Source organism: Rutidosis leptorrhynchoides, chromosome 2 (assembly GCF_046630445.1).
Source record: "Rutidosis leptorrhynchoides isolate AG116_Rl617_1_P2 chromosome 2, CSIRO_AGI_Rlap_v1, whole genome shotgun sequence".
In the NCBI taxonomy this organism is placed as follows: Eukaryota; Viridiplantae; Streptophyta; class Magnoliopsida; order Asterales; family Asteraceae; genus Rutidosis; species Rutidosis leptorrhynchoides.
Genome location: NC_092334.1, coordinates 676,363,624 through 676,384,237, shown reverse-complemented (window position 1 = coordinate 676,384,237; position 20,614 = coordinate 676,363,624). Strand labels below are relative to the sequence as shown.

The window sequence follows — 20,614 nt, the reverse complement described above, 5'->3', positions numbered from 1 at the left end:
ATATATATATATATATAATTTATATTTTAATTTTAATTTTAATTCTAATAATAAGGGTATGTTAGCGAATGTTGTAAGGGTGTAAGTCGAAATTCTGTCCGTGTAACGCTACGCTATTTTTAATCATTGTAAGTTATGTTCAACCTTTTTATATTAATGTCTCGTAGCTAAGTTATTATTATGCTTATTTAAAACGAAGTAATCATGATGTTGGGCTAATTACTAAAATTGGGTAATTGGGCTTTGTACCATAATTGGGGTTTGGACAACAGAACGACACTTGTGGAAATTAGACTATGGGCTATTAATGAGCTTTATATTTGTTTAACTAAATGAAAGTTTGTTAATGTTAATATAAAGATTTACAATTGGGCGTCCCTATAAATTACCATATACACTCAATCGGACACGATGGGCGGGGTATTTATATGTACGAATAATCGTTCATTTAACCGGACACGGGAATGGATTAATAGCCACTAGAATAATTAAAACAGGGGTGAAATTACATTCAAGGGTAATTGGTGTAATTGTTAACAAAGTAGTAAAACCTTGGTTTACACGCAGTCGATAACCTGGTGTATTCATTAAACAAAGTATTAAAACCTTGTTACAATTCGAATCCCCAATTAGTTGGAATATTTAACTTCAGGTATAAGAATAATTTGATGAGGACACTCGCACTTTATATTTATGACTGATGGACTGTTATGGACAAAAACCAGACGGACATATTAAATAATCCAGGACAAAGGACAATTAACCCATGGGCATAAAACTAAAATCAACACGTCAAACATCATGATTACGGAAGTTTAAATAAGCATAATTCTTTTATTTCATATTTAATTTCCTTTATTTTATATTTAATTGCACTTCTAATTATCGCACCTTTATTTATTGTTATTTAATTGCACTTTTAATTATCGTCCTTTTTAATTATCGCAAGTTTATTTTATCGCACTTTTATTATTCGCAATTTCATTATCGTTATTTACTTTACGCTTTAATTTAAGTCTTGTATTTATTTTATATTTTACATTAGGTTTTAACTGCGACTAAAGTCTTAAAATCGACAAACCGGTCATTAAACGGTAAAAACCCCCCTTTATAAATAATATTACTTATATATATATATTTGTATTTTTATAAAAGTAAACTAATATAGCGTTGAGCTTTGTTTAAAGATTTCCCTGTGGAACGAACCAGACTTACTAAAAACTACACTACTGTACGATTAGGTACACTGCCTATAAGTGTTGTAGCAAGGTTTAAGTATATCCATTCTATAAATAAATAAATATCTTGTGTAAAATTGTATCGTATTTAATAGTTTTTCCTAGTAAAATATAAGCTATTTTATATACACCTCGCATAACATCAGGTTATTTTTAACGTCCGTCAGAAATAGGGACTAAATCAGCAACATTAACATACCATAAGGACGAAATACGTCAAAAAAAATCACAGGGACTAAACCAGCTTTTTGGTACAAATCACAGGGACCATTTCATCAATTTTGTCGTATGAAAATCATCCAATAAAATACAATTAAGTTTGTTTGTCTTAGATAACACAATCACATTATCAAAACACACATACATTATTTAAACAACTTATATTCACCAACTTTACAAAAGCCAATTTCCAAGAACCCCCCTTTATTCTTCACATGTGCATGCACCATTTTTTTTAATCACTCTCTATATATAGTACTTCAAATAACACTCTCACACTCAAATTCACTCCACCTTATTCACCATCAACCCAAACCCTAATTACAAATTACGTCCTTATTAAAAAAAAAAAAACGTAATTTTTGTAGACAATATTTGCAATGGAAGAATTAAATAGATGCTCGTCAACAACAACAACTACGTCTTCATCAGATTTATCAGACTCATCTCATTCGGGTCAAAAACCTCGATGCCCAAACAAAACGGATAAAATAAAAGGTCCGTGGAGTGTGGAAGAAGATCGAATCTTGACCAAACTTGTTGACTCGTATGGTGCTAGAAATTGGTCTCTTATTAGCAAATATATTAACGGTCGGTCAGGTAAATCTTGCCGGCTCCGGTGGTGCAATCAGCTGAGTCCCGACGTACAACACCGGCCGTTTTCTCAGGCGGAAGATGAGATCATTCTTGCGGCACATGGGCAGTACGGTAACCGGTGGGCAACTATTGCAAGACTTCTTCCAGGACGGACGGATAATGCGGTGAAAAATCATTGGAATTCGACGTTGAAGAAACGGAGAATTGAAATTCCGGCGAATGTGGAATCGGAGTTTGAGGTTTTGAGATTTGGGAATCCGGTGGAAGAGGAGGTGATGGCGGACGATGATGACCCAATGACGGTGCTTACGTTGGCACCGCCGGGAATGGATGGATGTGGGTCGCCGGAGAAGAGTTTGACGGAGAATATTCCGGTGGGGTTCTGGGATGTTATGAGAGGAGTGATTGCGAAGGAAGTTAGGGACTATGTTAATGAGAATTCTGGTAGCATTAACATTTAAATATTTGCTGAATTTATTACTGATTTTAGGTTTTTTTTTTTTTAAATTAAGTTTTTATTATTTATTTATTTTTATTTTTTTCTAAAAGCTTAAAATTATATACTCCGTATAACATAATGAAAAAACCAAGGTTGCAAAAGACGTGAGACGGGGTCGAGACGGTCGGGTCCTAAAAGGGTCGAGACGGTCGACGGGGTCGAGACGGAGGTCTAGATAGATGTTGACTAACGTTGACTTTTAAATAAAAATGTTATATATATATATATATATATATATATATATATATATATATATATATATATATATATATATATATATATATATTTTTTTTTTGTACATTACATTATTCCAAACATAAGCATTTCACACATGTTTAATTACTTCAACATTTCAAACATAAAAAAAGAAACCCTAAGTAATAGCACAGCGTTTAATTTTTTTTTTTTTTTTTTAAACTTGAAAAAAATCAGAAAAACCCGTTTTATCCCGTCTCGGACCGTGTTTGACCGTCTTTTGACCGTTTTTTGGCCGATTTCCGTTTTTTCAAACGTTTTATGTATAAACGGGACGGGGCACTCCAAAATCCGTCTACACCCCCGTTTTTCCGTTTTTTACAACACTAGAAAAAACTCTATCCAAAAGATAAAGCTCCAAGTATAACCATAAAAAAAAAAAAAAAAAAAAAAAAAAAAAAAAACTTACGAGCTCAACTAAACTAAAAACTTACAACCCGAGCTCCGACAAACAAGCACAAGCGACAAGCAATTAAAGAGAAAGCTATACTAAGAAGGAAAATAATCAAAACGAGAGGAGATATTAGCATCCATTTCTAACCGATTCAATCCGAAAACGAAAGACGACCCGGCTAAAACTCAAATGTCTTTGACAAATCACTATATTGAGTCATCTCGGCGACCTGAACCATTATTTTCTCACTTGTTGATGTGTGGGATGACAATGGTCATCCAATGATTGCATATCCATGTTTGTACCATAGGCGAAATTAGAATTTAACGAAAGAGAAATCTTAAGGATAGTTGCAATAATAAATATATTCAAAATCACAAAAAAAAATTATATAATAATGACAAACATGTAAACCATCATAACAATATAAATAGAATAAACGTACAATCTTTTTTTGGATTCATAGAGGAAAACTCTCTAGCGACAACCACATTGGGTCCCAACTAGCGAGTAAAGCCCGTGGGTGATGAGCCTCTCGAGCGACGAGACCTATAACCGAATGAATTGCGCACATTGACGCACTCAATAGTCAAGAGCCCCATTAATTCAAACTTGAGCGTTACCAAAAATTGAACATGTGTCTCCTGCTTCATTGAGAACTCGGTGAGCACTTGGACTATGCTCAATACAACAATTTTTCTGACATAAAAGGTACTATATGATTGCAACAATTCTCATTTGGAAAGAAACAAATTTGTAAGATAGTAATGTCCATAATCTCATCACTTTGTTGGGATATTTTTTCTTAACTTCAGGGCTTAAACTTAATATCCAAAAGTCGAATCTCTTTGGATTTGATACAAACAATGTTGAACTCCAACGTACGTCTAAAGGCATTGAATGTACCTCGACAAATCTCCCATTTTATTATTTAGGCATCCCGATAGCAGCCAATATGCGCAAATCTTCTAATTGGAAGCCAATTACAGACAAGGTTGAAAAGTGTCTTGCTTCGTGTAAGATCAACTTATTATCTTATGGATGTCTACTCACTCTGTTCAAATCCGTTCTAGGTGCTCTCGAAACATATTATGTTTCTCTATTTAAAGCGCCTATGGGTGTCAATACAACTCTTGAATCTTCTAAACCCAAGTTTCTTTGGGGTGGTAAAAAGAAAGAACGAAAAATTCATTGGATTAAGTGGAGGGATGTTCTCAAACGCAAAGAAAAAAGGCGGGCTTGGGGTATTAGCCTAGATACCCTCAATAATGCTCTTTAATATAAATGAAGGTGGCGCTTTGTGAATTGCAAGGACTGACTTTGGGTTAATGTGATTCAATCGATCCATGGTACCCAATCAGATGGCTTATTTTCGAGTATAATACCATTTGTAGGAGGTACATAGGCTAACTTAATTAAATGTTTTACTGTTCTCCATTCAAAGCATGCTTATGAAGATAAAAGGTTGGTAATGGTCATGATACAAAGTTTTGGCATGATTCTTGGTGTAATGGTTCTCCTCCGCACTCAATTTCCTAGACTTTTTGCGTTGGATCGAGATTAAGCATGTTCTGTTGCTAATCGTCACCCTTTATGTAATGGGAGCTGGTCATGGAATTGTCCTCTTCGTCAAGTGGTTGAATCTGAACACCTCTAGGGCTTGACTAACCTTATTTTGCAGATTTTGCCTATTGAAGTTGATGACAAATGATGTTGTCCTTCTCTTCAACATTCGACTATTTCAGTTAGTAGTCTTCGGCTAATTCTCGACTCTTCTGCTTCAGCTACATGACCTACTTTTTGGAGTAATATCTTACCCCTAAAAGTTAACATGCTTGTATGACGTCTATCTTGTAATCATCTCCCAGATAAGTGCAATCTTAATAACCGAGGAGTTCATATTGCTCATCTTGTAATCTGGGAGTTGAAGATATTCATCATGTTTTCTTCCGGTGTGATATTGCCTCGCAAGTATGGTCTCAAATTGGTGCTTGGTCCGATATTAAATTTTCCGCCTTACAGAGTAGTGATGATTTATGAAGGTGGTACACTTCTTTTTTTGTCATTTCACAAAAAAAGGAAAAGAAAAGAAAAGAAAAAAAAAACTTGATCATTGAGGTTACTTCCATTGTAACCGACAGAAATCGATGTAAGATGACCTTTTTGACCTTAGGCATAATTGAGTGGTTATTTATGCTTTTATTTTAATTAAGTGTTTAGTGTTATTTTATTATTTGGCTGAGACCAGTTTGTGACAAGGGTCACATAATAGGTTTGTTTAATTAATTTGGACTCTGTTAGGGCCGCCTAAAGAGGTACGAAAGATATCACATAATTGGTAAATACCCGTGTGTTATGGGATATGTGTTTAGAAGCCAGATATGTGTCTAATATCTGCTCCTTCCTTCTCATTTCTTTATTACTCTAGAAATTTTCCAAAACTCACCTGTACCTATCATTCTTCTTCTCTCTCAAACCCTAATCTCTAAATCTCGATTTGGTCTTTAATTGTGTTAAGAAATCTATTCCTTGTGTCATTGTGAATCTATCAAGGTAAGATTTGTTGAATTTCATGTCCAAATCAGTGTTTTATTTGAGTTTGAAGTTAGATTTTTTTTAAGTGATTTTGGTGTCAAAAGTGCTTAATTTAATGTTGTTTGAGTGTAAAATTTGTGGGTTTATATTTCTAAACATTTTTTTAGATAAGATGTGGTCGGTTTTTGTGACAACCCGGAAATTTCTGACCAAATTTAAACTTTATCTTTATATTATTCCGACACGATAAGCAAAGTTTGTTAAGTTGAATCTCAAGAAGTGTAACTGTATTCATACATTCATTTAACCTTGACCAAACCCTGACGATTCACGAACCATTATAATTGGATTGAAAAATATACGTATATATATATATATATATATATATATATATATATATATATATATATATATATATATATATATATATATATATATATATATATATATATTTTACAAAAATATAATATTAACTTAGTAAAAAAAAACGTCCTGATTTAAAATAATATATTTTGATAAACAACGAGTCACTGATTTATAGAAACAAATGACCACAACGCTCAATTTTATAAGTTACATTTTTTATAAGGTAATTTATTGATGAGTAAGTCAAATTATTAATAAGGGTACACGTCGCGTAACGTAAAAGGCTAGTTTTCTAAACGTACGAAAGTGCGTTCAAAAAATCGAAAGTGGTACACGAGTCGAGTATCAACGTACGAGTCAATGGACCTAAAATTACAAGTCAACTATGTACATGAATATAATATAATATATATAATTAATATATATTATATATATATATATATATAATAATATGTCGACAAACAAGAAAACAAAAAAATTGTGAGCTGGATTTTGGGGCCATGCGACCGCATGAGAAATAGGCATAAAACCCATGCAATCGCATGGCAGTCAGAATTCAGAAACATTCTATAAATTGGCCAGTTTGCTCAACACACACACACACACATATTAATATCTATATTACTTCGTATTATATTTTATATTTATTATTTATATTTATTATTTATATTATTATTATTATTATTATTATTATTAAGATTAATATTATTATTAATCTTATAGTTAAGAGTATTATTATTAGTATTATTATACATAAAATACTACGACGAGGTCATGAGCGAATTATTTTCAAACAATCCTTCCGAGCGGGATAGTGCTAGGGAAACTATGGGTTATAACTATGGAGGTTATGGGTAATGTTCGTGAGTATTGTTCGCAAGTCAAACTAGTATTTATCATCTCCGTTGCGTCTACGTACTTTTCTACAATATTGAATCACAATATTGATACGTAAGCATTTATATCTTATCTTTTATATATTAATAGTATATCCATGTCTAGTGCTCGAGTATATATGTTTATGCATGCTTGTATGCTTTAATTTTGTCGTTAGATAGTTTATGATGAATCACGAATTTGATACATATATTATTGATAAAAGGTATATGATATGCATGTCATTGAAAAGCTGTCAAAAAATTAATAACTTTTCATTTAGAAATCATATGTTTTCGATGAACGGATTAAAAGTTATGGTCAACTGAATTATAATTAACATTAATTGAAATTGCTTTTGAATCTGTAATTGATATTTAAACAACTTGTTTATAAGATTGATAAATTGAATTTTCAAATATTACTAATCGAGTAAATGAATTTCTATATAAGGCACGTCTCGTCATGTTGAACAATTGTCAAAGTTGACTGTCTTATCATGTTTTAAAGCTTTATAAATACTATAATCTGATTTTTCAAGTATTGGAAAACTATATGAAAATCATGTTCGATTGCCATGATAATTCAAATATAATATAGCCCCTGAAATAAATAATATTTTGAGTTTGATAAACTATAAATTCGTTCAATTATCAAGACTTATACTATGTTAATAAACATGTATAGATTTAAAGATCATATTGGGTGAGGTTGACTTTTGAGATGACTTTTGTTAAACTTCTGCATGTCGGTCTCGAGCATTAGGATTGTGATACACTATGACCCAACCTAGTTTATTAGACATGTATTGACCAACATATGTTCTCTAGGTTGAGATCTACGGTTAATCTTGCATTTCGAGTTACGGTCACTTTTTTATGAATGACCTTATGTGCTGCTAAGGTGAGTTTCATTTGCTCCCTTTTTAAATGCTTTTGCAATATATTTTTTTGAGCTGAGAATACATGCACTTTATTTTAAACAATGGACACAAGTACATACTAAATTCTATACTGAGTTTGAACTGAAAATCCCTTAGCTTTGGTAACTATTAACTGCCGGTTATAAGAACTGGTGGGCGCGAGTAGTAGTATATGAATCCATAGGGCTTGATATCCCCGTCCGATCTAGAGCACTAGCCTTTTAACGGACGTATGCTATTTAAGAAGCGTACATGTTGGTTTGCGTGTATTATTAAGATGATTATACAAAGGGTACAAATTATATATACGTTAAGTTTAGTTACCAGGGTGCTCAATTTCGTAGAATATTTTGATAAACGTTTCTGGATTGAACAACTGAAATCTTGTGATCCACCTTTATATACAGATTATGCGCAACATTAAAACTATGAACTCACCAACCTTTGTGTTGACACTTTTAAACATGTTTATTCTCAGGTTTCTAGAAGTCTTCCGCTGTTTGCTTATACGTTATACAAGCTATGTGCATGGAGTCATAGATGCTTTATTCAAAAAAACTTTGCATTCACAAAATCATCACCATGTATCTTATTTTGACTGCATTGTCAACGGATGTAGTATTGTAAACTATTATATACGGTAATTGTCTATACGTAGAAATCATCAGACATCGAAAACCTTGGATTTATATATTCATTTATGGTGTGCCTTTTCAAAAGAATGCAATGTTTACAAAATGTATCATATAGAGGTAAAAACCTCACTATGAAATCAATGAATAATGTATTCGTCTAAAGGGATTTGGAAGGATCATCACAGTTGGTATCAGAGCTTGAGGTCATAGGAAACCAGAATTTGCATTAGTGTGTTTAACTGGTAATTGTTAGGATGCATTAGTGAGTCTGGACTATGACCGTATTTGTTCTTACCAATTTTTGCTTATCATTTCTTGTCAGAAATTACATGCTTATCATTCCTAAGTCTAGACACGTCTTACTGCATTTACTGCATAGATAGTGTACCGACAAAATTCATATCTTAGCATATCTGTTACTGTAAACTTTTCCTGACATCTTTCGAAAATTTCTCCGTAATTTACGGAATTTTGGTATTATATATACATATGTAAATTATGTGTTGAAGAGTACCAATTTAAATTCTATAATCTATTTCATATCAAAAATCATCCCTCTAATTATACAAGATGGATCACGTATCAAGTTCAAATTTCTTAAACTCCGACAGCTATTCCGATATGGATATTCACCTGAACTTCGAAGACAGTGTAACCGGAATGGATCAACCAATTAGCCATCATCTATTCTGGATGAATTGGGGATGGGTTCGTAGCATACTTAGTCATTGGAAACAAGAAGAAGGTGATCCCTTCCATCCACCACATTGCCCTCTTGGCGAAGAACCTGAAGCACTTACCGGTGAACCTATCCGAAGCACCATTTTCTCTCTCATTTCCAGAGTATCTCGTCATGATTATATACTATCTCAGATTCTGGATCTTATTCATCTTCTCGTCCGAACCAACAATCATCCCGGTGTAATAGAAGAAGTCAAAGAGCTTCGCGCTCGAGTAGTGTCTTTGGAGAATGTGGTGCAAAGGTTACAAGCACCAGCAGCAGCACCGGCAGCAACAGTACCACCATCATCAACACCAACAGTACCATCACCACCACCAACAACAACATCCGCATCTCACACCTCAACATCACAATCTGTACCTCGAACATCAACGTCATACGCACCATAGATACCAAGGAATACCAACAACAACAACAAACGATGAAGTATTGATTCATAACTTCATCGAAGAAATATTCTGCAGAGAATATGTAGTTTCTAAAAGTTTTAGAGATTATATTCTAGTCCTAGTCGAAAACCAGATGAGATTAATATTATGTTAACTCATTAAAATCATGATTACATCTAAAGAAAATATATATGTAGGTGTATTTTCATAAAGAATGTAATTAAGAAAACTCTTTTGTACAAACTGTTAATGATGAGAATATTTTAACGGGTAGGTAATACCCGAGAGATATATAAATTCACTATTAATATGTTACATTCTTCGATTCTGATTCAACAAATCATCAACTATACTCACTACTTTCACAACAATATATATTCTTTTATAAAAATCAAAACAACCATCCTCATCCAAATTTGATTACATATTTTGATTTTGACAAATCAAAATCCAAAGTCAAGATTTAACAAAAGACATCATTCTTAGATTCCTACATCTTTCGAAACTATACTTTGAATTCAAAACTGTGCTAGAACATCACTTTTATTCATAAAACCCAGAAAAATATTTGTGTCATTCAAAATTCTAGAACATCATATGTATCTTGACAAATACAATATTCATACAAACCCTTCAAACTTTTAAAAACACCTCGGATTGATAATCGACGATTCGGTTATGATAACTTTGAATGCTGATGAAGCAGCAAAAACTGTAAATGACCTTAACAGCCAAAAGTTTGATGATAAAGAATAGTGTGTTGGCAAAGCTCCGAAAAAGAGAAGGTTTGGAACTGGAAAACGGATTGAGAAAACCATGAAGGAGGCTGTGGACAAATCACAAAGACTAAAACTGCCTTCAAAGAATCCAAATGATTCAGTATCTGCTGAAGTCATTAACGAATACCTTGCTCCTGACTCTAAACCTTTACGGACAAATCTTCTTTATCATCTTTCGATATTAGAAATTCTAAGATATCATCGTATCTTTCATTATAAATATCCTCGATATTTCTGAAGATATTTTCATAACTATTCTTATCTGAAATCATTTATCTCTTCACGATATCAGTGTTACATCAGAAAGGAAACTGTTTTAGTTTCTAAAATCTGAAAAGTTTGAACTTAAATGTTATTGAAGCAGTGTTGAGAACTGAAGCATGAGTTAGTATAATGTAATAACACTTGATCAACGTGATTATATTACAGTAATTCATGCTGAGTTTCTAAATGGAACATGATGATTCACAGATCATAACGTCATCATGTGATATGTCATACGACTCTTGTATTCTATTTAATCTCTAAAATATCAAGAAAATATTTATTGAAGATTCGGTCTTTTCCAGGGTATTCTGGTAATTCAACAAATCAAGATCGTGCCATTACCATTTTTTTCTTAAAACATTAACAATGTTCATTCCGAAATTCATATCTGCGAATTCTGGACCATTACAAGCAATGCTTAGTCACAAGAAGAAGAAACGAAGGGACAAAACTCCGAAATAGAAATTGGGGTATAAATCGCAGCAAATAAAAGAGAGCATTAACTGGGAATGACAATAATTATAAAAGACAGAAGCAGGAACTTTGAAATATAAGGGAGAATATAAAGCCCGATAACAACACATAAATTACAAACCACGTATATCAATGTTTATCGCAACATAAAGACACAGGAAAATTAAAAGCAGTATAACCCCAAGGGCAAAGTAGAAGTAAGCAGATTCCTCTGGCGGAAGTTGGAAAAGGAGAATAATTGTTGCGATAGTAAGGATAAGGACAAGGATCAGAACTGGATTAAGCATTTTCACAATCTTTTGAATTTGGAAATTGAGTATATGAATGGTAAAAGTAAGGAAACGAAGGGGGTGGATTTATAGTGAAATATTCGACAGAGTAATCAAAACAGATGATCGCATTTAAAGCGGATCATAATTTTCTTGATTTCCGAAGAATCAAATCTTATTACTAAGACCTTCTCCAAATCTCTTGAACTCTGGAAATCAACCTGTCTACGTCAAAAGATATGACAAAACTTTACCTACTCATTTCACTCCTTTGTGATAACTTCATTTATACTCTTCGCGTAACCAAATTGTTTTATCTATATTACTCGCTGATGATAAAACTTTAATTTTCAGCTCGCATGCATCATGAAAACGTATTTATTGTCAGCCATGACCATCTCAATCAAATTTCGGGACAAAATTTCTTTAACGGGTAGATACTGTGATAACCCGGAAATTTCTGACCAAATTTAAACTTTATCTTTATATTATTCCGACACGATAAGCATAGTTTGTTAAGTTGAATCTCAAGAAGTGTAAACTGTATTCATACATTCATTTAACCTTGACCAAACCCTGACGATTCACGAACCATTATAATTGGATTGGAAAATATACGTATATATATATATATATATATATATATATATATATATATATATATATATATATTTACAAAAATATAATATTAACTTAGTCAAAAAAAAATGTCCTGATTTAAAATAATATATTTTGATAAACAACGAGTCACTGATTTATAGAAGCAAATGACCACAACGCTCAATTTTATAAGTTACATTTTTTATAAGGTAATTTATTGATGAGTAAGTCAAATTATTAATAAGGGTACACGTCGCGTAACGTAAAAGGCTAGTTTTCTAAACGTACGAAAGTGCGTTCGAAAAACCGAAAGTGGTACACGAGTCGAGTATCAACGTACGAGTCAACGGACCTAAAATTACAAGTCAACTATGTACATGAATATAATATAATATATATAATTAATATAAATTATATATATATATATATATATATATATATATATATATATATATATATATTTTATATATATATATATATAATAATATGTCGACAAACAAGAAAACAAAAAATTTGTGAGCTGGATTTTGGGGCCATGCAACCGCATAAGAAATAGGCATAAAACCCATGCAATCGCATGGCAGTCAGAATTCAGAAACATTCTATAAATTGGCCAGTTTGCTCAACACACACACATATTAATATCTATATTACTTTGTATTATATTTTATATTTATTATTTATATTTATTATTTATATTATTATTATTATTAAGATTAATATTATTATTAATCTTATAGTTAGGAGTATTATTATTAGTATTATTATACATAAAATATTACGACGAGGTCATGAGCGAATTATTTTCAAACAAGCCTTCCGAGCGGGATGGAGCTATGGAAACTATGGGTTATAACTATGGAGGTTATGGGTAATGTTCGTGAGTATTGTTCGCAAGTCAAACTAGTATTTATCATCTCCATTGCGTCTACGTACTTTTCTACAATATTGAATCACAATATTGATACGTAAGCATTTATATCTTATCTTTTATATATTAATAGTATATCCATGTCTAGTGCTTGAGTATATATGTTTATGCATGCTTGTATGCTTTAATTTTATCGTTAGATAGTTTATGATGAATCACGGATTTGATACATATATTATTGATAAAAGGGGTATGATATGCATGTCATTGAAAAGCTGTCGAAAAATTAATAACTTTTCATTTAGAAATCGTATGTTTTCGATGAACGGATTAAAAGTTATGGTCAACTGAATTATAATTAACATTAATTGAAATTGCTTTTGAATCTGTAATTGATATTTAAACAACTTGTTTATAAGATTGATAAATTGGATTTTCAAATATTACTAATCGAGTAAATGAATTTCTATATAAGGCACATCTCGTCTTGTTGAACAATTGTCAAAGTTGACTGTCTTATCATGTTTTAAAGCATTATAAACACTATAATCTGATTTTTCAAGTATTGAAAAACTATATGAAAATCATGTTCGATTGTCATGATAATTCAAATATAATATAGCCCCTGAAATAAATAATATTTTGAGTTTGATAAACTATAAATTCGTTCAATTATCAAGACTTATACTATGTTAATAAACATGTATAGATTTAAAGATCATATTGGGTCAGGTTGACTTTTGAGATGACTTTTGTTAAACTTCTGCATGTCGGTCTCGAGCATTAGGATTGTGATACACTATGACCCAACCTAGTTTATTAGACATGTATTGACCAACATATGTTCTCTAGGTTGAGATCTACGGTTAATCTTGCATTCCGAGTTGCGGTCACTTTTTGATTAATGACCTTATGTGCTGCTAAGGTGAGTTTCATTTGCTCCCTTTTTAAATGCTTTTGCAATATATATTTTTGGCCTGAGAATACATGCACTTTATTTTAAACAATGGACACAAGTACATGCTAAATTCTATACTGAGTTTGAACCAAAAATCCCTTAGCTTTGGTTACTAGTAACTGCCGGTTATAAGAACTGGTGGGCGCGAGTAGTAGTATATGGATCCATAGGGCTTGATATCCCCGTCCGAGCTAGAGCACTAGCCTTTTAACGGACGTATGCTATTTGAGAAGCGTACACGTTGGTTTGCGTGTATTATTAAGATAATTATACAAAGGGTACAATTTATATATACGTTAAGTTTAGTTACCAGGGTGCTCAATTTCGTAGAATATTTTGATAAACGTTTCTGGATTGAACAACTGAAATCTTGTGATCCACCTTTATATACAGATTATGCGCAACATTAAAACTATGAACTCACCAACCTTTGTGTTGACACTTTTAAACATGTTTATTCTCAGGTTTCTAGAAGTCTTCCACTGTTTGCTTATACGTTATACAAGCTATGTGCATGGAGTCATAGATGCTTTATTCAAAAAAACTTTGCATTCACAAAATCATCACCATGTATCTTATTTTGACTGCATTGTCAACGGATGTAGTATTGTAAACTATTATATACGGTGATTGTCTATACGTAGAAATCATCAGACATCGAAAACCTTGGATTTATATATTCATTTATGGTGTGCCTTTTCAAAAGAATGCAATGTTTACAAAACGTATCATATAGAGGTCAAAACCTCACTATGAAATCAATGAATGATGTATTCGTCCAAAGGGATTTGGAAGGATCATCACAGTTTTGAGGTCAAAAACAGCTCCAATATCGAGAGTTGGTGATTTTTGCTCCAAACTCGTCACTTTGTTGCTGCTGCAGCTGATGAACTACCTTCGGCCGATGGTCGTTGACCATCGACCGTTGGTGACTGACAACCGCCCGAAGGTCGTTGACCATCAACAGATGGTGGTAGTCCTTCGGTTAGTGAGTTTTAAAATAGACGTTCGGTCGGTAGGTGAGACCCTCGTCCGAGGGTGTGGCGACGGTCGGTCAAGTGTCTTGGACAATCGGTCGCTGGTCTATAGTAGTGAATTTTACTAAGTGCTGTGTACTGGCTGTTATGTTGTTCGTGTCTAATTTTGATTAGAACGTTTACTTACCTGATTTATATTGTTCTCGAGAGATAAGAACAAGGAGGAAGCTCAGAGTAAGATAACTGAGCTGTAGCTGGTGATTGGTGAGTGGATCTATCTCCGGATAGACTTTAAGTAACATGACAATGCCGTTGTGATTAACTCTTTCACCATGCTTTGATATAGAGTTATTGCCATGTTTAGATAATGGCTGTCATGCTAGTGAGTTTACTGCATGCGTACTGTGATTATGTGATATTATGTGTGCACTGTGTTTGGCACCAGCCGGGCCTGAGGAGGCTGGGGACTCGAAACCGAATCTGTGGAGGTTAGAGTTCGTATGAGGTTAACCGAGCCTGAGAAGGTTGTGTCCAGGGGCTGCTGATTGTGGAGTATAGTTTTGAATGACGCATCCCCTGCGTTTGGATAACTATGATGTGAATTATGTAGCAAAGACTATCGGTAGACTCTAGCCCCGATCAGCTAGGAGTCGTGTGCTCGTACAAGCCGTCGATTCTCGTATTGTCTTTATTTGTATGCTAGTTCGTGGTTAGCATATGTATGATGTATAGCGTATAGCTTGTGTGATGCTTAAGCTATGTCTGTTAAATAGTATCCATTCACTTAGCAGTGCGCGAACCGCCCACATTTACTCCCCTTGCAGGTCTAGGTACTGCTTGATGGATGAGCAATACGGGTGGTTTTGAAGACATGTTTGACAAGACCCAACTTTGATGTTTTCTTACTTCATTTTAAAACTGGTTGTGACCAGAATCAGTTATTGTTGTTTTGTAACACTGTATTGTGAAATGCTGGATTTAATAATTGTTTTGTAATAAGTATGGTTTAACTTTGAACTGTGTCTTTTTGTAAATGTTAATCAAAATGCTTTTGGTAATTAATGTCTTCCGTTGTGATATAAAAAAAATGACCAGTATTACATCCATTGCCAAGATTTGGACAATATGGCGCTTTCGTAACGATGTTTTTTTCAACCCTTCGTAGTTCAAGAAAAGTCACATTCTAGATACTATTATATTTTCTTCTTTTGATCTGGCTAGGTACAAGAAGTATAGGATCAATTAGAATGTATGAATGCAAAATCCTTTAAATTCATTGTACCAAAGTATTAACGTCAACCGCGCTTCGCTGTGGTCGAAGTGTGATTGATCATGTAAAAGTTCGACAATTTTTGTAAAAGAAAAAAAAAAGAATCTGAGAAATAATAATATCCCCATGACCATCGGGTAACCATGCCATGCGACTAATCATCCATCCATTAGTGCTTTTGTGTTACAATTACTACATTGTTTATTAATTTATTATTTACAATCATAAGGCAATAAAATCTAAATTCAAATCAAAGACTACTTTTATCAATTAAAGGACACATTAATTAACATTAACATTAACATTAACATATTAACTATTAGACAAAACTTATGCATAGTATTAGGGGTATTTTCGTCTTTTCACCTTCTTCTTTTTCCCCTTTCCCCTTCTTTCTTTCATGTAACACCACAAAAGCCCCCCACACTTTCTCCCTATCAAAGACTACTTTTATCAATTAAAGGACACATTAATTAACATTAACATTAACATTAACATATTAACTATTAGACAAAACTTATGAATAGCATTAGGGGTATTTTTGTCTTTTCACCTTTTTTCCCCTTTCCCCTTCTTTCTTTCATGTAACACCACAAAAGCCCCCCACACTTTGTTCAAAAATTAAAATCGACCCCCAACACAGGGGGTTAAAGCGTCAAATCAAAATTTTCATAAAATATCTTAAATAAACTCCACTCAAATATTCAACAGGTCATATCTTCTCGCTCGCAACGAGTTAAATTTTTCCGACACCATCCTTAAACTCGAAATAATTTTATGAACACAATGTCACTAACTATACGCAAAACGAACACTTTTAAAAAAAGGCTAAATATTTAGGGTACTATTAATATATGTTGATTTTTCACTCGCAGGCTCCGTAACTAAATACAATAAAATACATTAAAAATCGAACCCCCGGCGCTAAGCGAGGGTTCGAAAACTAGTTATTTATTATGTAACAAAATCGAAAATTAAATATAAAAATCAATTGGAATGAAAAGTAGAGGTTTATAACTATCAGTGCTAAACTACCTACACATTATTTACAATATATATAACAGCCGGCACGAATGAACAGTACCGCTACAGTAATTTTAATTTTTTTTTAAAACAAACTTCGTTTAGTAGGCTCAAATTTTCTGGCCCAACGAAGTGAGCCAACAGCCACTTCCTAGTTTAAAAATATTAGCGGTTGATTAATTATGTTTAAAAGATAAAGGAATGAAAAGGAAGGAGAAAAAATAAAAATAAAAGTTGTAAAAATGATGAAAACAAAAAGTTAAAAAAAGAAATATATCAAATTATTACCCCTATATATTAAAATACATGGCTAGTTTCAGTTATATTCAATTGTCATTTTGAGTTTGCGTTCACACTACAACCGGTCCCTTAACTTCGGCTTACTTTACACAACGACCCCTCGAGTTTAGACTTTTTCGGGGTAGAAAGCGTAATTATATAATTTTATTAAAATAAAAGAAACTAACTCCACTCAAAATTTTAACGGGCCCTATCTTCTCGCTCGGTGCGAGTTAAATTTTTCCGAGACCACCGTTCAACTCGAAAAAATCTGATGAATGCAACGCGACTAACTATACGCGAAACGGAAATCGTTAAAAAAACACTAAATGACGGGCCCTATATTGTCGCTCGGTGCGAGTTAAATTTTTCCGAGACTACCGTTCAACTCGAAATAATTTTACGAACACAACGAGACTAACTATACTCGAAACGGACATCCTTAAAAAAACTCTAAATATTTCAGGCTGTATTTCATACATATACATACATGTCCAACAAAAAACCCAACCTAGTAGATATATTAGGTACCAAACAGCGTATATCCAAATTCGACCGCGCGTTGAATACAACCGCAGCAACGCGCAGTCCACTTTTTTTCTAGTTACCACCAAAGTTGAGGTTAATTAAACTCATGCCAACTGTAAAAAGTGACAAGGTTCATGACTTTTAGTGATAGTTATAATACGAGTAAAATAAAATATGTGCCAAAACAAGCTGTTTAACGATAAACTAATATTACTAAGATTTGGACTTTGAGAGAGGCTCAACACCCTCTGCCCTTTTCTTGTTGCGTCACCTGTCTCTGTTTGTGTCTGTGTGTCTATCTATCTTCATTTGAAATTTATATATGTATATTCATATAATTTCGTTTTATATATTCAAATTCGTTTGATTAGATGGGTCCCTATATATTCGTTGGATATTGAAAAAACTGATAAAGTTCCTATTACAATTAAAATCGCTAAAGTATTTTCAAAAATAAAAAATTAAACATAATATAATAAAATACATACATAAAAACGTACAGTCGTTGTCGCCAATTAAGCATATATATATATATATATGTATATATATATATATATATATATACATATATATATATATATAAAAGTTTTTAACTAATGTTATGTGTAATATTTAAAACTATTAGTTAGCCACACATACTTTGAACCACTGAGGCATTGTCTGAGTGGTTTCTAAGCCTTACTAGGGGGAACCGCGATTAGTTGCCTAGCAACCCGGGTTCAATTCCGATAAGGGAGAAGTTTTCTTCAGGAATTTTTCGTTATTAGTTGCCAAGCAACCCGAAACCCGCGATTAGTTGCCACGCAACCCGGGTCAACCTTGGAGTTTCCTACCTAGCTTGTGTGACATGAATGTTGGAATGATTTCCAGCTTTACAATACACGTTGTAGCTGATCACACTACTCCACAGTTCATACTTGGACATTAGATGTCTTCCCAACACACCTTTTATGGCAATCTCTTCTCGTGGAGCATCTTCCTTAAACAACATATCAAGAACTTCCTTTTCATTTAAAAGAAAGTATGGAAGATTACTTAGGTCATGATAACGACTGTAGAATTCTTCACCCACTGATGGTACTCCCATTATTTCACCAAAGTCCTTGAGAGAGTATGTGTGATTTTTATTGAGAAGATAGAAGGAGATCACCCCATTCTCGAAGGTAAAATTTACGTAAAATTCTCGGATAAGGGTTGGATAGATTGGTCCATCAATAGTGAGAAAAGACTCCCACATGAGTGCGGAGAAAGCAGTCATAAGCTCAGGTAGTTGACCGTAGGCAACTCTTCTTCCTTCAGCAATCTTTCTATCACTGAGGAATTGTACGTTGTATTTTAGTTTAGCATTATGCGTTTTTGGAGGATCGTATGCTTTCTTTCCTCTTGATTCCGCGTCTTTAGTTCTTGCCATTTCCTGTACAACAACACTTTAATTTAAATCAAAGTGAACGTACAAATGACTCAATTGTGTAATCAATGTTTTGCAAACTTAGTTAACCTAAGTACACTTGTGTTCTAGCATTAACTTTTCTTCACATTCTTACCTTCTTTTGGTACGAGTGTGTTTGCAAATATATGAACATATGTTCTCACAATATTCATATAACACAATAATTTGCAAACTTAGTTATCATCAATACCTAGTGTTTTAATGTTAACATTCTTCACATTCTCACCCTCTTATGGTGACAATGCGTTTGCACTTTAGATTATAGTGGTTTTCATGACGTTCACGTGGATTCGTGTTTTGAAAATTCGGGTTTCACCAATACACAATTGTAAACTTGATTTTCATCAACACATGTGTTTTGATGTTACCAATTTCTACATTATTACTCTTCATTAGTGACAATGTGTTTGAATCATGTAAACAATGAACTTATGAAAACATAATCTAGTTGTATGATATACCCTAGAATTCAAAGTCTTAAATTGATGCAATGTTAATCATGATTTCAAAGATTTTAAAGGATTTCAAGAACACAATTGATTATTAGCATCAATTAAAGTGGGATTTTCGAATTAATGTTTCTTCAAGCAATGTTTGAAGAATTCATCATACTAACACAATTGAATGAGGAGAATTCATAGATTAATCTTATCAAGATTGAAGATTATGGATGAGAAGGAGAAGATTCATTGGTGTGCGGTTGAAGATCTTAAGCTGTGGAGGAGAGGGACATAAAATTTTTTTTGAAAGAAATACGGAATGAGTCAAGAAAAAGGTTAAAAGACCCGTATGTACCCGTACGGTCGAACAGCGGTCGACCGTAGGTTGAGCCGTGGCTAATTTTTGCGGTTTATCCTGCGGTCTGCCTTGGGTTGACAGTGCAGCTTGGAATAGTAGACGTTTTGTCCGATTCTTCACGTTGAGTGCATTTTGGCGATTTTGTCAATTCTAAAGAATACTCGAGGACAAGTTTTCTTTGCTTAATATTGTATGATCACATCCAACCGATATTTCATCACCAATGACACGTATGTAGGCATGTATATATATTTATATGTATAGTTACACATATATTATACAAATAAGGCACATATTCCTACAACTAGCATGCAATCTATTCAAGTAAGCATTTAATCCTAAGTTAAGCATAATCTTGTTGAGTAATCCTTATAATCATTTAGAGGATGTGCAATTTTTTGAGA

General features: G+C 33.1%; 1 protein-coding gene across 1 annotated transcript; it reads left to right on the top strand.

The window, feature by feature from the left end:
- The first annotated feature begins 1,837 nt into the window (after positions 1 to 1,837).
- Positions 1,838 to 2,515, top strand: LOC139890275 (transcription factor MYB25-like). The gene has a single exon (XM_071873168.1). It carries the CDS (start codon positions 1,838 to 1,840, stop codon positions 2,513 to 2,515), a length of 678 nt encoding a protein of 225 aa, XP_071729269.1.
- The last annotated feature ends 18,099 nt before the right edge of the window (positions 2,516 to 20,614 follow it).

Coding starts and splice junctions, on each gene's coding strand:
- LOC139890275 (XM_071873168.1), top strand. CDS start 1,838: ATGGAAGAATTAAATAGATGCTCGTCAACAACAACAACTACGTCTTCA.